We start from the raw sequence: 22959 nt of genomic DNA on the forward strand, positions 1-22959 counted from the left end.
GGAACCGCCAGAAGGCCCTTGGAGCTGGACCTCAGTGTCCGGGCAGAACGATTGGGGTGGAGACGCTCCTTCGGGTATACTGGACCGAGGCCGATTATTTTTATGATCTAATTTTGCAAGTACGCCCTGTGATGTTTTAGAACAATATAGCCAATACCATTCTAATAACGTTAAACAGGTCTGTATAGATCCTGCCCAGGACTCAGGTAGGGCACACCTGGATATGATTCCGGTGTAGCGCAATGAGGTTCCATCCGTGTTGAATCTCACCTAGTTCCTAAAGCCACCATGTTAGTTCACAGCAGACACACACTCTCAGACTCATCCCCGGCAGGGGGGCGTGGGAGGGAGAGAAAATACTGTCTTGCCTTACAGGGTTATTGTGAGGATTACAAGAGGGTGGTGCGTGTGAACACCTCTGAGCAACAACGGCAACAACATTCTAATTGGCGATGGGGTACAAAATGAACCAGCAAATTTGACAAAGGAAAATATAGGAGCATCCGTTTGCCACAGATGCGTAGAAAGCAAACGCCGATAGCACAAATGTTAAAAGATATTCCTTACCAGCGTTAGGGTGAATGGGTGGCTTTCTACTGACGACACGCTGGGACAATGCAGAATGATGTACTGAAATGGCAAAGATGTCTCTTAGAGATGTTGCTTCTAATATGCAGAAGTCTTCCCCACTTCCCTCCAGAAACTCATGACTCCCCAACCCTGTTTGTTTTAGCTCTGTGGATTTTATTCCTCTGGCCTCATTTGTAAATTGATTTGTTTGCCGCAAAGTTCCTTTTAAGCATTCGTACATAACGTTTCCACTCCAATTGCTTTCTCTCAAGCAGTATTTCTTGAGTATGTTTCTAGCAGTATTTGGTACTGGAGTTTGTGGGGTGGATGTTTGCAGCATGATTATCATTAGCTTTTATTATCCAAATGTGTGTTTTTGCATTCTTCCATTTTATTTTGTAAGCCACCTTGAGAGGCAGGGCTGTCTGCAGATACAGCCTAGAAATATTTTTAAATGAAACAGAACAAACTTTCCTCTGTTCTCAGTTTAAGAGCGATTTGTGGAAAGGACTTGTGAGTTTGGGAAAGTGAGCTCAGTTCTGTTATTTCTGGGAATGAGAAGAAGAAGAAGAAGAAGAAGAAGAAGAAGAAGAAGAAGAAGAAGAAGAAGAAGAATGATGATGATGACCTGGCCACGGGCAAAAAACAACAACCAAAGGTCATTTCTGAGTCTATCAATACAAGGAGCCTAGTATAAACTGCTGCTAAGTGCAGCTAGGCTTAACAGCATTTATTCAGAGATGCGATTTAAATGTTGGAAGTGCTCAGCCACAAACGCCCATCTGCTCCATACTTGGTGGGATCACCAAGTGGCATTTGGTTTTTGGAGCAGGTGTATGGAATTGGCTCTGCTGATGCATTTGCATCAAGAAAGAAAGAGCTGTTCAACCATGGAACGGTCTCCCTAAGGAGGTTGGGGGCTCTTCTTCCTTGAAGGTTCTCAAGCAGAGGTTGGATGGCCATCTGTCATGGATGCTTTAGCTGAGATTCCTGCACTCGGGAACATTGGGGTCCCTTCCAACTTTATGATTCTATGATATCGCTTTAAATGTATACAGTGGTACCTCGGGTTAAGAACTTAATTCGTTCTGGAGGTCCGTTCTTAACCTGAAACTGTTCTTAACCTGAAGCACCACTTTAGCTAATGGGGCGTCCCACTGCTGCTGTGCCACCAGAGTACAATTTTTGTTCTTATCCTGAAGCAAAGTTCTTAACCTGAAGCGTTATTTCTGGGTTAGCGGAGTATTTAACCTGAAGCGTCTGTAACCTGAAGCATATGTAACCCGAGGTACCACTGTAGTTAGTGTAAATGGGTCCCAACCCAGAAAATACTAGTTGCTGGGAATAGCACCCGACCATTAGCTCACCTGTCCAGGTCTTGCTTTGAAGTCCTCCTTCACCATCCGCACCTCAAGGACATCGCAGGGGTGGCTGATGGCCGCAGTTATCGTGACAGGTTTGTTGCTACTACAGATGTAGCGGTAAAGCCTTTCGGCACAGTACAGACACAACGGTCCTGAGATCCAGAGCCATGTCTGAAAAGTGGGGGACATGACAAAAGTCTTGTAAGCCAAAGCATTGGCTAGTAAGCCAGTATTCAAAACCCAGACTCACTACTGTAGAAGAAGAAGAAGAAGAAGAGTTTGGATTTGATATCCCGCTTTATCACTACCCGAAGGAGTCTCAAAGAGGCTCACATTCTCCTTTCCCTTCCTCCCCCACAACAAACACTCTGTGAGGTGAGTGGGGCTGAGAGACTTCAGAGAAGTGTGACTAGCCCAAGGTCACCCAGCAGCTGCATGTGGAGGAGCGGAGACGCGAACCCGGTTCCCCAAATTACGAGTCTACCGCTCTTAACCACTACACCACACTGCCATCTCTTGCAGTGAAAAGAGGGAAGTCCCCAATTAGAATTGTGCTTATCACTTGCAGTTGTTATAAATACCTGCATTAAAAATAAAACTTTAAAGTCTGCTTACAAAAGACACTTAGTCCAACAACCTTTAGTTTTACTGACAACCTTTAGTCAGCTGTTTTAGTGCAGCAATCCCTATTCACTGATTAAATGTTGTGGCAGACTTCTTTTAGCCAGATTGCCTCTGGCTTGTATGCCTCTTAGTCCCTCTGCTTTATCTTCCAACCCATCTCCTCAGACCTCAAACAGAACCACAAAGGCACACATGCGCAAGTTTGAAATCTTGGCCTAAATGGCAATTTCTCCTTCCCTCAAACTTATCTGAAAACAGCTTTCTTCCCCCTGAGCAGTTGGAATGTTTATGAACATTCCGTGTTTTCCCATCAGCCAAGCCAGTTGGTTTCTTCACCACCACGAGCAAAATACAGCAAAGATGTTCATACAAACCTCGGGAAAGTGGGCTTGAAATTTCGGTTCCTCGGTGCACACAAAGCTGCTTTGAAGAAGTGGTTCCAGCTCCACCAACCCTCCAGGGAGAGGCTCCAGGGCATTTTTAGAGGGCAGCTTTTCAAAACCAGCCACAAATTGCCTGTCCTCTTGAATTGTTGCATTAGGGTTGAAACACCCCGGCGGGTGCTCCTTTAGATTAGTTTGGTATTTCAGAACTCCTCTAGAGAAATAGAAAGAGAGAAACGGTTTGTTTTGTTCTCCTTTTAAAAAATTGCACTTTCCCCATCTGAAGTTCTGGTGAGCAAAAAAAACAACTGATCAAAATGTACAACCTTGATCATCAGAAGCCATGCATATCTTGCAGTTTCCTGTGTGATCCAGATCCTCAGAACAGTCAACACCTGTTCCCCCACTGCTTCCCCACTGCCACCGCTTCCTCCCGCTCGGCTCTTGGCCGTACACAGCCGCCTCAGCGGGAAGGAAGAGGCGTCGCCCAGAGGCGTCCGCAGCTTTGGATTGGCTGCAGGAACTTCCTGTGGTCAATTCGAAGCCACGCCAGCGCCACAGAAGTCAGCCACCGCGCCGGTTTAGCACGGGGACTGACCGAGTGGGCGTCAGGGTGTGCAAGGTTCGCGGCCCGGATTAACTAGCCCGGTGGGCCGCATCCAGCCCCCGGGCCTTAGTTTGCCAACCCCTGACCTAAGCCCTCAGTTCAGAGAATCAGCCATCAACAGAAGCTACCTCAGAGCAGAGCTATATAATATCAATTCTTTAGGGAACAATCCTGTCCCTCTATTAATTTTATGGTTAGCGGCATATTATGCTTCAGCGGGAGAGAAGGGAAGGGAAACAAACTGTCTTCTATTGAAACAAGGCCAATATTGGCCTTTGCAGAAATAATATGCCTGAGAGCCCTGGTCCTTTATTGGTTTCAGACTTGCATTTATATTAAAATGAATGGAATTTGAAGACACAGTTGGGAAACAAAAGTAGGGGGGCTGGCAATACAAGGAAATCCAGTTCTGCCCAAAAAATGCACATGAATAGTTAAAAATAGTGAGGTGCCAAGGTAAGGAATTTCTCTGGGTTCCCCTCCTTTTCCAATAGATGTTATTGCACATAATAATCTACACTCTTCATAGAAGATGTGGAACAACACTGGAGAAATGTAACAAACTACATCCTGTATTATCTCTTAAGGAGGGAGGGAATAACTCAAAGGCAAATATTCTTCTGTTTGGCTTTACATTTTGCGCGATCAAATAAGCTTTCTAACTTTTGTTTTGCTGCAGTAAAAACAATAAAAATAAAACAAGGGAAAAGAAATAACTGACTTAAAACTACCCGATTTGTTTTTGAAAGATAAAAGACCACAACCATCATTATTTATTAAATTTGTACAACACGTTTCATCCATAGATCGCAGGGCGGTTTACAACTTAGTGGTAACATATGCAGTTTGCATGCAGAAGGCAATCCCTGGTATCTGCAGGTCAAGGGAAAACACATGTTCGAAACCCGGGAGATGGGTTGGGCAGGTGGGAGAGTTTAATTCAAGGCCTTCCAGCTGTTGCTGGGTTACAACTCCCAACATTCCTGGCCAAAGAGGTTCCCTGTTCTGTCTCTGTATGAGGTGCTGCTCAGGGCTCATCTGCTACGAATCAGGAGGGATGCTCTGGCTAGTGATTTATTCAGGGGTGGGGGGAACTGGTTGGGACTTCTTGGAGATAGACCACCCTTACCCTTACATTCCTGAAGGGAGGAAAAAGAAAACCATTTTTTCAGATACAGGATACACAAGACATACTCTCCTGAAAGGGACACATTGCAGTGAATCATTCTACTAATGCCCTGATCCTCTGCCAAGATATACAATCTATTATTGCAAATTTAGAAACGCACAAAGCACTTGACAGCAGAAGCAGTGCTACATTATTTATTTTTGTCGCTGGCGCTGACTTAGGACACTATACCTAAAAATGCCAAAAATACAGTAGCTCTGCTTAGTGCAGGGCTGAAATCCCTCTCCTAATTTTGCGTCCCCATTCACAAAATCAGGAGGGAGACATGGGGTCAAAACTCATGGGCGCTCCTCCTGCTCCATAACTTGTGGGTGCCATTTTGTTTTCCCCAGAATTCCTGCGAGAACCAGGCCAAGTAATCATGGATATATTTTCTCTGTGTTGTGCTGTTAGTAGGAAACTCTAGTTTGTGTACATTAATGGAATTGTGAGGAGGGGGCTTGGGATAGGAACCTAGGAAGCTGCCTCAAACCAAGCCAGACCAATGATCTATCTACCTCAGAATGGTCAGCAATGATTAGCAATCGTTCTCCAGGATTCCAGACAAGGCTCTCTTCCGGGCCTGTTTGGAGTTGCCAAGGATTGAACCTGGGGCAATCTGAATTCAAGACAGGTACTTTACCACTGAGCAATGGTCCTCCCCAAAATCTTAGAAATGCAGGGAATCAGGTGCACACATATTATCCAGGCCTTGTGAATGACACGACTTGCAGAACGATTGAAGGAAAGCTCGGGTTTGTATTTAAGGATTTAAGGACACATATTGGCTGTTGATCTCGAAACACGTGCATAGAGCAGCCATTCATATCATAGATCACCTCTAGCAAACAAGATTTGCTCCCCATTGAGCGGGCATGGAAGTTTTTCCTTGTGCTTTCAGGAATGGGATATTTCCATGTTATTTGATTCCAGGGAAAGATCTGTTTGCAGCCTCCTTAACCTTGAAAATTGCAAGAGTAAAGAGACCAAATTTGGGGTGGTACAGTGGCATACAAATTCCAGGTTCAATCATCAGACATCTGTAGGCAGAATATCCACTGTCTGAAACCGTGGAGAGCTTTGACCAATGAGTGAAGACAATAAAAACACAAGAGGTTAAAAAAAAGTAAAGGTAAAGGATCCCTGGACAATTAAGTCCAGTCAAAGGCAACTATGGGGTTGCGGCGCTCATCTCGCTTTCAGGGCAAGAGAGCCACTGTATGTCCACAGTTACAGGTGGGTAGCCGTGTTGGTCTGCCATAGTCGAAACAAAATAGAAAATTCTTTCCAGTAGCACCTTAGAGACCAACTGAGTTTGTTCTTGGTATGAGCTTTCGTGTGCATGCACACTTCTTCAGATACACTGAAACAGAAGTCACCAGATCCTTAAATATAGTGATGTCCACAGACAGCTTTCTGGGTCATGTGGCCAGCATGACTAAACCGCTTCTGGCGCAACGGAACACCATGACGGAAACCAGAGCGCACAGAAACGCTGTTTACCTTCCTGACGCAGTGGTACCTATTTATCTACTTTCGCTTGTGTGCTTTCAAACTGCTAGGTTTTCAGGAGCTGGGACAGAGCAATGGGAGCTCACCCCGTCCTGTGGAATCGAACCGCTGAAATCTGATCGGCAAGCCCAAGAGGCCCAGTGGTTTAGACCACAGCGCCACCCGGGTCCCTAAGAACACAAGAAGAGCCTGCTGGGTCTAATTCAGAATTGTCTTCTCACAGTGACCAATCAGATATCCTTAGGAAAGGAAGACCTGAGAACCAGAGCACTCTCCCTTCCTGTGGCTTCTAGGAACTGGCGTTCAGAGGCATACTGCCTCCAACCGTGAAGTCAGAGCATAGCCATCACAGCAAGCGGCCATTGGTAGCCCTCTCCTTCATGAATTTGTCTAACCTTCCAAGTTGGTGGCCAACACTGCCCCTTGTGCGAGAGAGTCCCATATTTTAACTATGTGCTATGTGAAAGAAGTACTTCTCTCCCCCCCCCACCCCCCGGCCGCATCTGTCCTGAATCTTTCAAAATTCAGCTTCACTGGTGGTCCCTCAGTTTCAGTGCTTTGTGAGATGGAGAAAAACTTTCCCCTCTCCACACCATGTATAATTTTATAAATTACTTTCATGTCACCTGTTCTCTAAACTCAAACACTGCAACCTCTCCTAACAGGGAGGATTCTTGGTTGCCCTTTCTTCTTGGTTAGGTGGCTCAATGGTCTGAGTACAGGATAGATCCCTGATCTCACATTGGCTTACGCATTTCCCCAACCTGAACTGAAGAAATCAACTTGCTTCTCCATGGGGAGGAAGGAGGGGGAAGTATTTTTACAAACTTGCTCCCCATCCAAACCTCATTTCAGATCCACTAATTGCTCCCCTTCCACACTCTCGATGTCCAAGTATTCATTTTCCTCCGGCGGTTCTGGACTAGATCAAAGCCAGAGCAGATGAAGTCTTAGGAAGTGTTTTGCCCATCTGGCTCTTGTGGCAATGACTCAGCCATCAACGTATAGGCCATTTATCCCGGCAGAGCAACTGGCAACTGGCAAAACTCCATCGCAGCAAGAGAACAAAGGTGATTAACACCAGCTGAGGACGTGGTCCCTGAGGCTCCCATAAGTCCAACGTCTGCTATGTCACTGATTGAGAGCATGTGTCTGGGCCCTGGCCAGCTTGGCTATTGTTGGCTAAACTCAGAGGAGGAGCCAGTTTAGGCTCGGACCAAACATTAGTCAACCCATTGCACTTTTTTTGTTTTTCAGAAACTGAAACAGCAGAGAGAGAGAACATAGGAGCATTGGGGGATACCATTCCAGGGTTCAAAAGACCCAGAGGCAAACTGCAAAAATATCAAAAGGGGATGGAATGCGTCACACAGGCAGCCAAGCTGAAGGATGCTTTCAAACAGCCAAAAAAAGATGTCAGGGAGAACAAGTGGAGTCAAGGCAGTTTTAGGCTAGATGTCTTAGACGGAGCTACATGTACCAAGCTGGGATGGGAGGGGGGGCGGAACTAACGTTTTGCATGTGGCCCCACATTGTGCAAACCCACGTAATCTGTTTATTTGCACATCAGTTCATTGTACTTTTCTTAACCACAGGAGAGGCCAAGAGCCTATGCAGACAGCCCCGTCCACTGGAAATCCTGCTAGTTTGGGAGATTTCACTCACAATGATCACAAGTTTTGAGGCATAACTTTACAGCCTTAAGGACTAGAAACTCACCCCCCATATATATATATGTGTGTGTGTACACACACACACACACACACACACACACACACACACACTGGCCTTTATCTTTACTAAGAATATTTTGGACAAGACATGCATGGACAAATAATTTAAAATTGACCCTCCTTAGCTTGTATGTCAGGAATCATTCCTTGAAACGCAGGTGTCAGGGAACTGCCATTGGGCAGTGGGAGGGGGACTGAGGCTCTGTCAGAATACAGAGCGCCCCGACACCACCTGGATAGCAGTACCTCTTCCAGCGCGGGAAGCAGCAACACCTCTAGTGGGGAGGAGAGGGAAACGGGCAGCCTGGTGTGGAAATTTGAGACGCTGTGGAGAGCCCCAGTGCCTCGTCTCGTCTGGCTGACCAGGAGGGAGTTACGACATTTCCGTCGCCCCAATTGCGCAGAGGGGTGAAACGCAAGGAGGGGAGGAGGAGACTCGGGGTACCGAAATTCTTATGTTTGGGGACGTAGCTGGAAGGGGCCGCTCCCGGATTCTGCTAGTGACTGAGATGGACATGAACTTGTTACTCTGCACTGTAAATAGTTTGCACAAATAAAACCTGATGAAAGACAGGTCGGAGGTCTGCCTCGTTACTCGTGAGTAACCACCACAAGGATCTGACAGCAGGCGAGCCAACACCTTTTATTTAATATGTCTACATGCATGTGAATCCTGCCCAGTCTGTTTTTCTATTTACCCTTAGTTTTCACCCAGATCCTGCTAGAAGGAGGCACACTGAGAAGGGACTCAGAAGATGATTTCAGGGTCCAAGTAGGTCCATATGGAAAGAGGCGGTCCTTGAGGTATTGCGATCCTGAGCTGTTTAAGGCTTTATGGGTCAAAACCAGCACTTTGAATTGGGCCTGGAAACTAACTGGTAGCCAGTGCAGTTGGACCAGAATCGGTGTAATATGCTCAAATAGCCTCCTTCAAACAGGCACGGGCCACCCCTTCTCGTAAAGAGGCATTGATCACCTCCCTGGCCCAGCCAGCTGTTCCCTCCTTTCCAAGAGAAGCAAGGGTCTAGAGGGCAAGTGGTCACTCTGACTGATCCAAGCACCTTGTCCACATCCCCGAGCCTTACCAACACAAGAGGACTAGACTGTGCTCTGGACACCCCATGAGATTCATCTGCCGTAACGGCAGAGTAAAGGTCTTGCTGGATGCAAGCAATTTTATCCTCAAAATGCTTTGCAAACAAGTCACAGCGAGCTACCGTTCGTTCTATCACCTCCTTTGGGCCAGCCTGTAAAAGGCCCTGTAAAACCCGGAAAAAACTCTGCCGGAAAACATAATGAGGATGCTATGTAGGCAGCAAAGTATGCCTTCTTCGCTGCCATCTCTACCACTAGGTAGGCTCGATAATGAGCCCTTGCCAGGGTTCGGTTGCATTCATTCAGATCTTTCCTCCACTTGCGTTCAAGCCGTCTCTCCCAGCTTGTTTCCTCATTAAAACCAACGTTGTATCTTAGTCCCATTACTTCAAAACCAGTAGTAAAGTCCCACCAACCAATGCCCATAGCATGGGTGCTGAGCTCATCTTTCATTTCAAAGCATTCCTTTGAAATCTGCTGAATTCACACAGCTCCAGAGCTGCGGTTTTGTCTGTCCTGCCCTGGGGTGCTTCAGTTTTTATGGCACGCTTCTGTGGCTGGGCTTCATCAACAGGGGCAATAACTTACCCAGAAACATGCAGCATCAGCAGAAAGTAGAAGACAAAAAAGAGGTTGTGGGTGTACCAGAAGATGTCATAATCAGAAACCCTGAAGGGAACAAAGTACACTTAAACATTAGGCAATCAAAGCATTTTCCATTGTTGAAGTCACTTACACTGAGGAGACCATATTCCAAGTAGCTGCTGCTCAACTTAAATCTGGATACATTCTAGGTTTTGGTTTTTATATCTGGAGCAAGCAAAAACAGATTTTGTTTACTCCCAGGGGAGATGGTGCAAAAAAAGTGAGCATGATCTAGATCGCTGAAGGACAGGACTAGGAGCGGGAAAGGAAGAAGGCCTCAGCTCAGTATACCTGAAGGAGTGTCTCCACCCCCTTCATTCGGCCTGGACACTGAGGTCCAGCTCCAAGGGTTCCCTCCCTGTGAGAATTTAGGATACAGGGCAGAGGGCCTTCTTGGTGGTGGCGCCCACCCTGTGGAATGAGCTCCAGTCAGATGTCAAGGAAATAAACAACTACCTGACTTTTAGAGAACACCTGAAGGCAACCCTGTTTAGGGAAGTTTTTAATGTCTGGGTTTTTTATCATGTTTTTAATATTCTGTTGGGAGCTGCCCAGAGTGCCTGGGGAAATAAATAATAAATTGGGAGCTGCCCAGAGTGGCGGGGTATAAATTATTGTTATTATTTACTATTACTACTACTACTACTACAAAATCAGTGAGACAAGTTCACAATGGCTGTGCACACACATTGTACTTCAAAGAGTCATTTTTTCTCCATCTGTAATTGTTCGTGCTTGTCCTCATTGGGCCACTTTCAATCTAGATTAATTCTAGATCCTACTGTCCACAAGAGCAGGTTTGACTACTTGATACATGTTTGAAAACCCTCCCCTTGATTAACCGATCCTCAGGGCAAGTCTGTCTGTGAGGCAAACTGAGGCAGCTGCCTCAGGTGGCAGAATCCAAGGGCACCTTTGTGTGTGCGTGCGCGCACCCCCCCCCAAAAAAAAGTAAGGGGAAGTGGCTGTGGCGGCTTCCCGGTTTCAAAAAGGACTCTCTATGGCCCTGCAAGATCTGAGGGCTCCTCCCAATCTCACTGGGCTCTCGTACGAATCTCAATAAAACCTGGAAGTCGCACGATCCTGGTAAGTGATGCTTCAGCAGGGGTGGCATGAGTGCTGGATGGCACCTTCCCGATTCACCTCAGGAGGCGAAACAGGCCAGGCTGCCTCTGCTTACCCATTCCTTTTCCTCCCAGCACATGCCCCAGGTGAAGGAAGTGGCAATGGCGATATTATGGGATATGCTGCCCACCCACAATGCAGTTCTGCAGGTGTGGATAAACCTTTCAGCGCTGGGACCACCTCCATCCATTTTCAAAAGGATGTGCCGGGGGTGGAAAGGCAGGCTCAGGACTTCCGGCGAGGGCGCCATTGCAGGCGGTCGGGGGTTGCTTCGGCAGCGAGGCGACCCCGGTTTCCCCGGGGGCTAGGAGCTCCGCATCCGCGCCGCGGGAAGAGCGTCCCGCGGTTTGGGCTCTCCAGCGGGCCCCATCGCGCTGACCCATTCTCGGAAGTCCCTTGTAAAAGGGACGTCCAAGTGAATGGGCAACGGCGCGGGGCTGTGGAGATATGCCCCAGCCGGGGAAACTAAGCGGCGGCCGGCGGCAGCAAATGTGCGCCCCCGTTCTTTCTGATTGGAGCCTAAAATGAAGAACCCGTAAGCTGTAAGTACGGAGTTAATTGGACTTTAAAATTGAACGATCCGGCTTTTGGGGAGAGAGGTAAAAAAGGAAGCCCGTCTCTCTCCCTGTCAACAAGTGGATAGTAACATAATATCTGGCTGTTGCTACTTGTGGCTGATATTTGTGGCTGATACAATTGCATTTGAGGACTTTTGTTTAATTTGTGAAGAAATCCCTGTTAGGGGAGGACTGAGATTTTTGAGGTATTTCTCCTTAAAGACTGTGGATTACAAAGAGGAAATTTTTGCACTCTGATGAGGGGGAAATGGCGGGTGTAATTTGAAACTTCATGATGGAAAAGTACTGAACTTTGTTATTTCCTGCCTACTTCTGCCTTTCTTGGTTTCGCTTTTAAAAAATGCCTCCAGACCCAGGAATGATTTTACAACGAACACTTTTGAATTTAGAACTGATGGAACAGAATGTTATTGAATGGTTTTACAGAACATTGCGAAGGAACTTAAAGAAAAAACCAAAGAGCGGTCCCCAGAGATTTCATCTGAAGTGGAAAAGGAGCAACTCCAATAAGAAAAGCCCGGTCGATGTGGGAGGTCTAGGGCTGGACAATGTGACGTTATAACGGTTTTTTGGGGTAAGAACCCAGAAAATCTGGAACAACAATGTTGGGAATTACAATCACAATTTGATTTGATGACTGAACTGGAGATGCTTGGCGGTGCTGTATCACTTCCTTTGAAGAGTTGGTTAAAGAAACTTTGGGACAATGCTCTGGCGTTTGGACATCAAGGGAAAGACGACATTCTGGATTATGGTGGTGGGAAAAACTGGGGGGAAGCCTGGTGGTTGATTAAGGAGGGTGAAGAGAAAATGGCAAGAAGAGGGGTAGGGTGAAAGATTATATATGATTAAACAGGCAGGCCTACTACGGTACCCCGATGTCAGAGAGTAATAATTGATTTGGAAGAGAAGAAATATTTGGAATTTAGTTTTTAGAAATGGTTTTGGATTAATATTTTATAAGGCATGAATTTAGCAACAGTTTTATGGGAATTAGAGTTAGATAAGGACATAAGAAGTTAAGATTTGCATTAAGAGGTTATATTTTGATATTTAGAAGTTAAAAGTTATAAGATGTTGAGATGAAGATTATGAATATTGGTGATAGAATTGTTAAAATAATTAGAATAGTTACTAAAGTAAATTGAAATTGAACGCAGATGAGAGAACGGGGGAAGTCCCCTAAATTAGATTTGGAAATAAGATTATGACTTAATAGTTGGAGTGTTGGTGTTTCTGTGAGGTATGTATTTGCTTTTTGTTTTTATTTTATTAATGTAGTTTGTAGTTTTGTTTTGTTGTTATTATTTGCAGTTTTGATGTTGTTGTTTCGGTTGTTCTTTGTCTTTATGTGGAAAAATTTTGTAAAAAAAAAAAAGGAAAGGCAGGCTCAATCTGTACTGAGCTTTCCTTTCCGGCGTGAAACTTGTTTGGGAAAAGGCGCTTTTCAGGGGTATAAAATATAAAATATGAAACAGGTCCAGATTGTTGGTGGACTTGGTAGGAAAATAAAAGCGAGATCTCCGTGTGGAATGAACGCAGAAAATAATGTTGCATGTACACAGACGTACTCACTTCACTAAGAGTCATTTGGTCAGATTAAATACAAACAAACAAACAAACAAACAAACAAACAATTACCTAATGGCATAAGTAGAGGCTGTAGACATTAGGAAGAGCACCAACACCATAAGAACCCCAGTTAATCCAGGAACTGAAAAAGAAATAAGAACTGTGGTTATAGGTTGTATTGGGGGAAAGTACACCAGTCTTAGCACTGCTTAAAAAAACAAAAACAAAAAAGCCATCCATCATCTCAGACTCTTCTCTGTGTACACTCTTCATGGAGGGTGTCGACACGAGAAAGGGCCTTTTCAGTGGTGGCTCCCTGCTTACAGAATGCTCTCCCCCCAGGGAGGTATTATAAGCTTCCTTGGTTTGCAACCAGTCCTAGTCAGCTTATGCTGTTCTGGTTGGGGTATCTACCAGGGTAGAAACTGGCAGTATCTCTACTGCAAGAGTGGTCAGAACTTTATCAGTGTGGGACGCTGGCATCCAAAATGCATGTGTGAAAGGTTAATGTTTGAAAGGGCTGTAGAAACCTGTGAGGTCAAAGACTCTGGCGCAGCTATTTCAGTCAGTTCAGTGATTAACAGTCTTGTGAGTTTTAACAGCTAGAACAGCAGGTGTATTTTGTGTTGTGCTGCATTAGTAACCCAACTAGATTAGAAAAAAAATTAAGCGTTTTTAATTCATTATAACAAGGTGGCACCAGATGGCGCTATAGAGTTCTGTCTTACAGGAACGTAATTTCCCATTATGAAGTTTATAACGTATTTTCCTGAAATGCTTTTTTTTACATGTCTAGATCCAGCCTTGGTCAGCCTGCAAATGTTAGCCTGTAACAGTTTTACCTATGTAAGAGAAACCTCCACCTGCATTGTATATATCATCAAATCATAGAATTGTAGAGTTGGAAGGGAACTTAGGGTCATCTAGTCCAACCCCCTGCAATGCAGGAATCTCGGCTAAAGCATTCATGACAGAAGACCGTCCAACCTCTGCTTAAAAACCTCCAAGGAAGATTAACCTGCAACTGCAAGTACACTAAGAAAAAGCTGTGTGTTCTTTAAACTTCAAACGAGAGTGTCTTGCATAGTTTTTATAGGAGGGGAAGGAAAACTAAAGGGTCAAATGACTCAGGGCTGTCTTCGACATACTCTACAAATGGGAACAAAAGTCTAATTCCCAAAATAAGGAGGGGAGTATGGGGGAAACCAACATTATTATTATTTATTGCATTAGTTAAATTTAAGTTTTTGCCTGCCTGCCTGCCTGCCTGCCTGCCTGCCTGCCTGCCTGTGTGTGGACAGGCCTGCAATCCTATGTAATCCTATGTAACTGAGAGCAAGTTATAATGAACCCAGGGGGCTTTCTTCCAAGTAACTAGGAATGTCTAGGAATGGTCCATGACCATTCAACAGAGTGAGATAGATAGATAGATAGATAGATAGATAATGCAAACTTTCTGTTCCATATGGGTAGCAAAAAGACACTGTGAATCCACCTTCTATATGGAGCAATTATGTGTCTCATCTTTGGAATGGAACAAATGTTACTGTGATTTTTTATTTTATTTTAAAAAAATCAAAGTTAAAATGACAAGACGTCGCTGCTCATTTCAGCAAGGAATTCTATTCTTTGTTCCAGTGAAGAACAGCGATGCTGCTGCAATATCTAGTAATTTATAATACTAGTCCATTTCTGTTTTTCAAAGCGTAGCTTGGAAAGTTAGCTGATTCAACACAATCCTGCAGTAGCTTTTGCTGACTTACCTGTAGCAAAAAGGAGTTTCCTGGGATCCTAGAAACCAGAGACAGACAGTATGAATTATTTAGCAAATTTACCGAGAGATAACTTAATCTGTATTCTGAGCAAGAGCTGGTGCTTCTGTGTGCGGAATGCTGACTTCCTCAAATCATATGTAACATCCAAGCACTTTCAGAATGCTGATCAGGAGCGCGCTCTGTGTGTGTGTGTGTGTGTGTGTGTGATGGACCACAACAGCCTTTGCCAACCTGGTGCCCTCCAGATATTTTGGACTACAACTCGCAGCATCCCCAGCCAAACAGCAAGAAAAGGCTGGGCAAGAGCATCCCAAGGCAATGAGGAAAGTCATTTAGGAAAGATGGGTTATCCGGGATGAGAAAGAAAAGGGGGGGGCTGTCCACACATTCGTTTCTCCCACGCTTTCTTAGAATTTGTGTCGGATCCATAGCTCCGGTCCCCAAAAGCTTTTCATTTATATCAGGCATAGGCAAACTTGGCCCTCTAGATGTTTTGGGACTACAACTCCCATGATCCCTAGCTAGCAGGACCAGTGGTCAGGGATGATGGGAATTGTAATCCCAAAACATCTGGAGGGCCGAGTTTGCCTGTGCCTGATTTATATCCCGACACAGGAACATGAAAAAATAATAATGCTTTTTTCCACTGTGTCGGAACAAAACAAACAAAAGCCACTTAAAACCTAAATAGAAACTTGTTCCCCTTCCCGGGGTGAAACTAGGTTTTATTTCACCCGGGTCAAAGACACAGTTTGGCATGCACTTTTCACACATTAGCACAGGTGAGGAGCCTCAATGGTGCTCTTCTGGGGGCTTCAGTCAGGGCAAAAACCCAGTAGTTACGGCTCAGGCCCTTCCAATCCCCCTACTGTGGTCAAACAGGCATTGCGATCGACGACACATAAGTGAGCGATGTTGGGTGGGTGTTCCTGGTGCAAAAGTGGCGAATAAATGGGGGACGCACGCCATCCAATTTGTGCCTCGTTCCTTAGCTAGAAGGAAGCAGTATCCAGCCTGACCTTGCCAGATCCCACAAAGCCTTCTCCGCCGACCCCGTGAGCGCACTGCTTCAAGGTGCCACCCGAAGATGGCAGAATGGGAGGCAGCAATTTCAGGGAGGGAAGAAGAAGCCCTGCCCACCCACCTCGCCGTGGTAGCTGGCTGCATTGAGCGCCAGGAACTCTTCGTTGTAGTTCACAGAGAAGTTCAGAGCATTCACCAGGTGGGCAGCGACGTGGATCACTAGAAAAGAGAGGACAGCTCAGCTCATCAAAATGCTCTCGGAAGGTTTCATCCCCTGAAGCAGGGGTAGGGGGAACCTTTCATTCATGGCCGCATTTCCCTCTGGGCGGCCTTTGGCGGGACACCTGCCAGCAATGGGCGGGGCCAGAGGCAGAAATGGGCGGAGCAACAAATGCACATTTTCCCTGGATAGTTTCTGCACACTCTCTCTCATACACCCCATCATCCTCCCTCTACAGTGCTATTTTGGTTTGCATACGTTTTGGATTACAAGCACGTCAAACCCGGAAGTGCGTGTCCCGGTTTGCAACCTTTTTTTTTTATTACAACCCATTAATTTTTTTATTACGAATATATATATATTTTTGGGAGGCCCCATTGGTGAAAGCGCACCTTGGGTTACAACCTGTTTTGGTTTACAAACGGACCTCCGCAACGGGTTATGGTTGTAAACCAAGGTACCACTGTATTATAATTTTTTATTATCATCATCATTATCTGTTTAGTTTATATACTGCCCTTTACCAAAAGATCCCGGGGCGGTGTACAACATTAAGAACACATTTTACGGAGCACAATGATAAAAGCATAATAATAGGCAGCATAATAAGAAAACAATCATAGTAACAGTAAAGTTTTCACCTGGCACCTAAAGACATGTAATGATGGCACCAGGGGAGCTTTTCTGGGGAGAGCATTCCAGTCAGGGAGCCACCACCAAAAAGGCCTGTGCTCATCTTGCCACCCTCTGAACCTCTCGGGGATGGGGGGCATAGGAAAGGGGCTCAGATGACAAGTGTGGGGTATGGGACGGTTTGTATGGGGAGAGGTGAGCCTCCAGCACCAGCACTTTGAATTGGGCTCAGAAACTGGGGCTCTCCCAGTGCTCAGGTTCCCCCACCCCTGGCCTAAAGGGAGGGTAACCATGTCTCCAACTTTGGTCCACTATTTTGAAAGGCTGTCAGCCCTCGATTCGAAAGTGAACCGACATCCACGCTGCATGATTTAAATTGGATGCACGCTCAACCTGATATCCGTTCTACACCAGCAAGCTTTCAGCAGGATTTCATGTGCAGTATCAAAGGCAACTCTGCAGAGCTTGGACTCCCCATGCGCCCAAACGCAGACCTCCTCCTCCGAGACACTGGCAACATAGCTGTCAACTTTTCCCTTTTTTAAAGGGAAATTCCCTTATTCCGAATAGGATTCCTCGCAAGAAAAGGGGAAAGTTGACAGCTATGACTGGCAATTCTGAGAAAACTCTTGACAGGTGAGTAAGAAGAAGTGTGGAAAGAGGCTATCCCATTGTGCACATCTGAAGAAAAGAAAAAGAGTTTGGATTTGATATCCCGCTTTATCACTACCCGAAGGAGTCTCAAAGCGGCTAACATTCTCCTTTCCCTTCCTCCCCCACGACAAACACTCTGTGAGGTGAGTGGGGCTGAGAGACCTCAGAGAAGTGTGACTAGCCCAAGGTCACCCAGCAGCTGCATGTGGAGGAGTGGAGACGTGAACCCAGTTCACCAGATTACCACTCTTAACCACTACACCACACTGGCTCTTACAAGCCACAGAGCACTTGTAATGTTTAGTGGACTTCCTAGCGAGAGCTGTTGCTTATGTCAACAGAGGAACATACCTGAAAAGACGCATATCGTCACGCCACATGTCACATGGAACGTTTTGCTTTTGTCCAGAAGCCTCCTGGTTTTTCGGCTTGCAACCTGGAAAAAGAAGTTCGCAAGTGAGCCAACGGATCTCACCTCAAAGTGAATCAGCAGTTTGTGGGAAGAAGACAGACCCAGCTCTGTTGGTAAATATTGAGGTGATTTGCAGTAGATCGGCAAGGATTTCTAAGTCCCGGTTGTACAACTAAAGAAACAATAAAAATGAATCCCCTCCACTGCACCTTAAATTATATTGATGAAGTGAAGGAAGCTTGGGTTTATTTTATTTTTACAGGAGGGCTGTGAGTTCTCCTCAGCTCTGGTACTCAAAAGGAATTCATGGGCACAGTGGATTCTCAGTGTATGTCTCTTGCAGCTGGCTGGTGGATCCCAAGGCTCTTGGACAAAACAAGTCTGAAGCCTGCACACTCTTGGTCTAACCTGTGGCTCTCCAGATGCTGGACTAAACAGATCCCATCAGTCCAAACAAGAAAGACCAATGGTCAGGGATGCGTCCAACAACATCTGGAAGGCCACATCCCTGCTCCCTGTTGAACTATAGCTCCTGTCAGCTGTAGACATTGGATGGGGATTACAAGAACTGTATTCCAATGACATCTGGAGGGCCAAAGGTTCCCCAACCTCGCTCTAAGAGCAGAGTCTTCCAATCTTGGGACTGCTGGTGTTGTTGGACTACAGCTCCTATCCTCCCTGACCACTGGCTAAGTTAACTGTGGATGATGAGAGTTGTAGTCGAAACACATCTGAGGACTAATGGTTGAGGAACACTGCTCTGGAGCAAGGCTGGAATCCAACTCCCATCAGCCCCACCAGCACAGCCAAATGCTCAAGGGTGGAGACAGTTGGAGAACATCTGGAGGGCCAAAGCTCTGCTCAAGAGGATCACCAGCTCCCCACCACTAGTGTACACAGAGATCATTGTCAGAAGCTCTTCCCTGATCATTAGCCTTCTTGGCTGTAGCTGGAGCCCAGGGATATTTGGGGGGGATACAGGAACCCCATCCCTGCCCTCTGAGTATGTCTTTAATCTCCAATTAGCTCACACATAGCATCTTCAGCCTTGAGCATCCAAGTGTCTCATAAATTGTGTCTTGGAGGCGGGATGGGATACAACTGCAATGAAAGTGACTCATTAAATGTGGTGACACAACCTCCCTGTTATCCCACAAGGAATTGAAAGCAAAGGTCAGAAGGGGAGATTGTCGCCTGCAGCCTCCCATTGGCTTTGTGCTGGCTCACTAGCTATACCCGCATGGTTCTTTCTTACCTTCCGAGATCCTCGGAGGAAGGATAGGAGAATCCGACACGTGGGCAAGAGGACCAGGCTGCAGTTGAGGTTCAGAACCGACGCAGAAGCTCTGCTGAGGCACAATCCTAGCTAAACAAAAACAGCAAGGGTCAGAAGCAAGGGTTGCTCAGGGGCTCCCAAGCCACCAAGCTGAGAAGAGCCCACAAGTCACATCTTAGGATCTGTGGAGAGACCGCAGCTCAGGGGCAGAACATCTGTCTTGCATGCAGAAGGTGCCAGGTTCAATCCCAGACGTTTTCAGCTACTCAGGGTAGCAGGGGATGAAAAAGACCGGGGTGGGGGTATCCTATGGTCCTCCAGATGTTGCTGGAATCCAACTCCCATTGTCCCTCGCCATTGTGCATGCTGGGTAGAGTTGATGGCAGCTGGGAGAGAAGCAACATCAGCCACAGTTTTCTCACCCCTAGAATATACGCTTCCCTGGAGAGCTGCTGTCATTCACACAACAGAGAAAATACTGGACTGGGTGGACAAACAGTTTCAGCTGGTGCTAGGCAGTTTCCTTTGTAACCATGCTTGGCAATACCTCTGTTATTGCAGCCCCCACCTAACAGGGGAGGGGGGGTGAGCTGCCATATACAGCTGGTGAGCTACATTCAGCTGGGTAGCTCACGCTTTTTATAGGCCTGTTCCAGTACAAAGGGAGTTTGCATTATGGGATAGGACAGGCATAGGCAACCTTCGGCTCTCCAGATGTTTTGGCCTACAACTCCCATGATCCCTAGCTAATAGGACCAGTGGTCAGGGATGATGGGAATTGTAGTCCGAAACATCTGGAGAGCCGAAGGTTGCCTATGCCTGGGATAGGATGAAGGACAATTCTGGCTTTTTTTCTGGGGCCTTTTGCATCAGGCCCATAGTCAGAAATTGTGGGATGTAATCCATTGGAGCAGTCAAATACAACATTCCTTGTTTCCCTAGAGGTGGCACAGGCAGGTGGACATCCAGTCAGTGTAGCTTCCTGTTCCACTGGTCTTGAGCATCCTTCCTCCTGCATGTGATCTGGGAGATGGGCGTGGCTCTGGCTGACTCCACAAAAGAGCCGGGTCATGCTCTTTCTCTTGATGCCATGCTGCTCTCCTGTAGCCATTTTGTTCTCTTGATGCTGTTCTCTTCATGTATTTTACTGTCTGCTGGCTCTCAGCCAGCAACACATGGGCTCAATCCCCATAAGGGATTAACTCACAGTGTGTTCTGTAAAGGGACGAGGGTGGCGCTATGGTCTAAACCACTGAGCTTTTTGGGCTTGCCAGTTGGAAGGTCACCCCACAACGGTGTGAGCTCCCGTTGCTCTATCCCAGCTCCTGCCAACCCAGCAGTTCAAAAGCACAGCAGTGCAAGTAGATAAATAGGTACTGCTGTGGCAGGAAGGTAAATGGTGTTTCTGTGCGCCCTGGTTTCTGTCATGGTGTCCTGTTGCGCCAGAAGCGGTTTAGTCCTGCTGGCCACATGACCCGGAAAGCTGTCTGTGGACAAACACCAGCTCCCTCAGCCTGAAAGCAAGATGAGCACCACAACCCCATAGCCGCCTTTGACTGGACTTAACCTTCCAGGGGTCCTTTATCTTATCTTACCTTTTTTTTACCTATGTTCTGTAACTACTAGGTAAAGTCTGCCTTCAGGGATCATACAGTGAACTGAATGTGAGTAAACTTATTGCTTTTAAGGAAAGATTCTTGTGTCTTTATTCTTTTAAGAGGGATAAAAAGGGGACACCAGGAATAATCCATCTGGGCAAACCAGATTGGATTGCTTAATTAAAGAGATTCAAACGAATCTGCAAACTAGCTTCCTGCTGTATTGAGGGGAATCTGCTCTGCTACATGACTCACTAGAGTGAGTGAAGGAAGGATAATATTTCACCAATATATCCTCCCCTATTATCCTTAACATTGCCACAGAAATATTGCGCTGGGGAAGTCCAAGAGAACATGCAAGGGGAAGAATGTGCAGTACCCATCATCAGTGGGTACATACATAAGAACTGATACAAGAAGCACCTGCTGGATCAGGCCAATGTCCCATCTGGTCCAGCATCCTGTTCTCACAGTGGCCAGCCTGTGGGAAGCCTACAAGCAGGATCTGAGTTCAATAGCACTATCTCTGCTTCTGATTCCCAGCAACAGGAATTCAGAAGCATTACTACCTCTGGCTAAGGAATAAATCATACACAAATCCAGAGCGGAGTCCCTTAGAAGTTTGGATAGCATCTTGTATGCTATCATTCCAGCAGCTCCTGCAGCCAAGATGGTGCTAAACGGCATTGCTCTGCTTTCCTTTGGACCACATCAGCGAGGCCGAGAGGGGGGGTGTCTTGTTGTCTGGCCAGCCCTGGACACACTGCCCAGGGTGGGTCACTTTGGTGTTGCTAACGCAACGGTTTGACTTCACCCCCGGAGGTGCACTCCATTATATCTCGAGCTGGACCATAAAGAAGACTGATCGCCGAAGAATTGATGCTTTTGAATTAGAAATTAGAAGACGCCTGCTTCTTGGGAGAAAAGCAATGACAAACCTAGACAGCATCTTAAAAAGCAGAGACATCACCTTGCCGACAAAGGTCCGTATAGTTAAAGCTATGGTTTTCCCAGTAGTAATGTACGGAAGTGAGAGCTGGACCATCAAGAAGGCTGATCGCTGAAGAATTGACGCTTTTGAATTATGGTGCTGGAGGAGACTCTTGAGAGTCCCATGGACTGCAAAAAGATCAAACTTATCCATCCTTAAAGAAATCAGCCCTGAGTGCTCACTAGAAGGACAGATCCTGAAGTTGAGGCTCCAGTACTTTGGCCACCTCATGAGAAGAGAAAACTCCCTAGAAAAGACCCTGGTGTTGGGAAAGATGGAGGGCACAAGGAGAAGGGGATGACAGAGGATGAGATGGTTGGACAGTGTTCTCAAAGCGACTGGCATGAGTTTGGCCAAACTGTGGGAGGCAGTGGAGGATAGGCGTGCCTGGCATGCTCTGGTCCAGGGGATCACGAAGAGTCGGACACGACTGAACGACTGAACAACAACAACCTCTAACTATAGAAGCAAAACGTAGCTAGAAGCCATTCATAATCTGATCCTGTATGAATTTGTCCAATTCTAAAGCATCCAGAGCTTCCCCATTCCTGCCATAGATCTCTGGAAAGCAAAAGGGCTACAGAGGCTTAATCTTTTTCTTTTTCTTTTCTTTTCTTTTCTTTTAATGAATGCTAAAATCTAAGGGGAGGTCCTAGGGCATACAGAGCAGTGACCCAACTTCCTGTACTTCAGAGTGTGCTTTACAGGGGCCAAGGGAGATCACGCGGCATCCCACGGACAGCTGCTGCCTGGAGGAGTCCGAAAGCCAAATGGCAAAGCTCGTGCCTCCTCTGGAAACTGTTGCTCTGAAGGCTCCGCACGGATGTTTGCATTCCCAGCGTCCGAGCACATGTCTGCACCACCCACAAGCGATCCTGCGTATCCGCTTTCCAGGGACCTCCAAATGGCATTTGCAGCCGCTCTCCGCTCCCAGCATCAACGGGAGAAGTTCAGCAGGCATGCAACCCTTTCGGAGATTCAGAACCGAAACAACACGCATTCGGCAGAATCCTGCAGTGCAACCAGCTCTGCCGTATTATTTCAGACTGTGAAGTTGCCTGACTGCTTTACATAGCAATCTGTGCAGACAGAAAAGCACTATGTCAGGAAGAAGGACCTTTCTATCTGCAGGGTAATCCACCTGTCAATCATCCGAGGGCACATGCAGGCAATTAAGAATACATCCTTCCACAATGGTTAATTGATGTCTGTTTTTAACACCCTGGGGATGCCTGGGATTGAACCTGGGACCTTCTGCATGCAAAGCAGATGCTCTACCACTAAGCTACGACCTTCCTCAAATGGACCTTTGGGCTGCTATAGCAGAGCCTTTCTAAAGTTCATAACTGTGCTAATCTTTAAGGTGCCATGAGACTCTGTTATTTTTGCTGCATGGCTTGC

General features: G+C 46.4%; 1 protein-coding gene across 1 annotated transcript in view; it reads right to left on the reverse strand.

Moving 5' to 3' along the window:
- NOX4 (NADPH oxidase 4) overlaps positions 1-22959 on the reverse strand; it is a 95501-nt gene that overhangs the window by 59659 nt on the left and 12883 nt on the right. The window contains exons 3-11 of the mRNA XM_033146101.1: positions 18949-19059; positions 17633-17717; positions 15896-15993; positions 14740-14767; positions 13046-13118; positions 9645-9725; positions 2933-3155; positions 1938-2105; positions 568-630 (exon numbers count right to left, since the gene is read on the reverse strand). Of these exons, the coding sequence (XP_033001992.1) occupies positions 568-630; positions 1938-2105; positions 2933-3155; positions 9645-9725; positions 13046-13118; positions 14740-14767; positions 15896-15993; positions 17633-17717; positions 18949-19059 (930 nt within the window). The remainder of the gene's footprint in view (positions 1-567; positions 631-1937; positions 2106-2932; positions 3156-9644; positions 9726-13045; positions 13119-14739; positions 14768-15895; positions 15994-17632; positions 17718-18948; positions 19060-22959) is intronic.

This window comes from Lacerta agilis, chromosome 4 (assembly GCF_009819535.1).
Source record: "Lacerta agilis isolate rLacAgi1 chromosome 4, rLacAgi1.pri, whole genome shotgun sequence".
NCBI lineage: Eukaryota > Metazoa > Chordata > Lepidosauria > Squamata > Lacertidae > Lacerta > Lacerta agilis.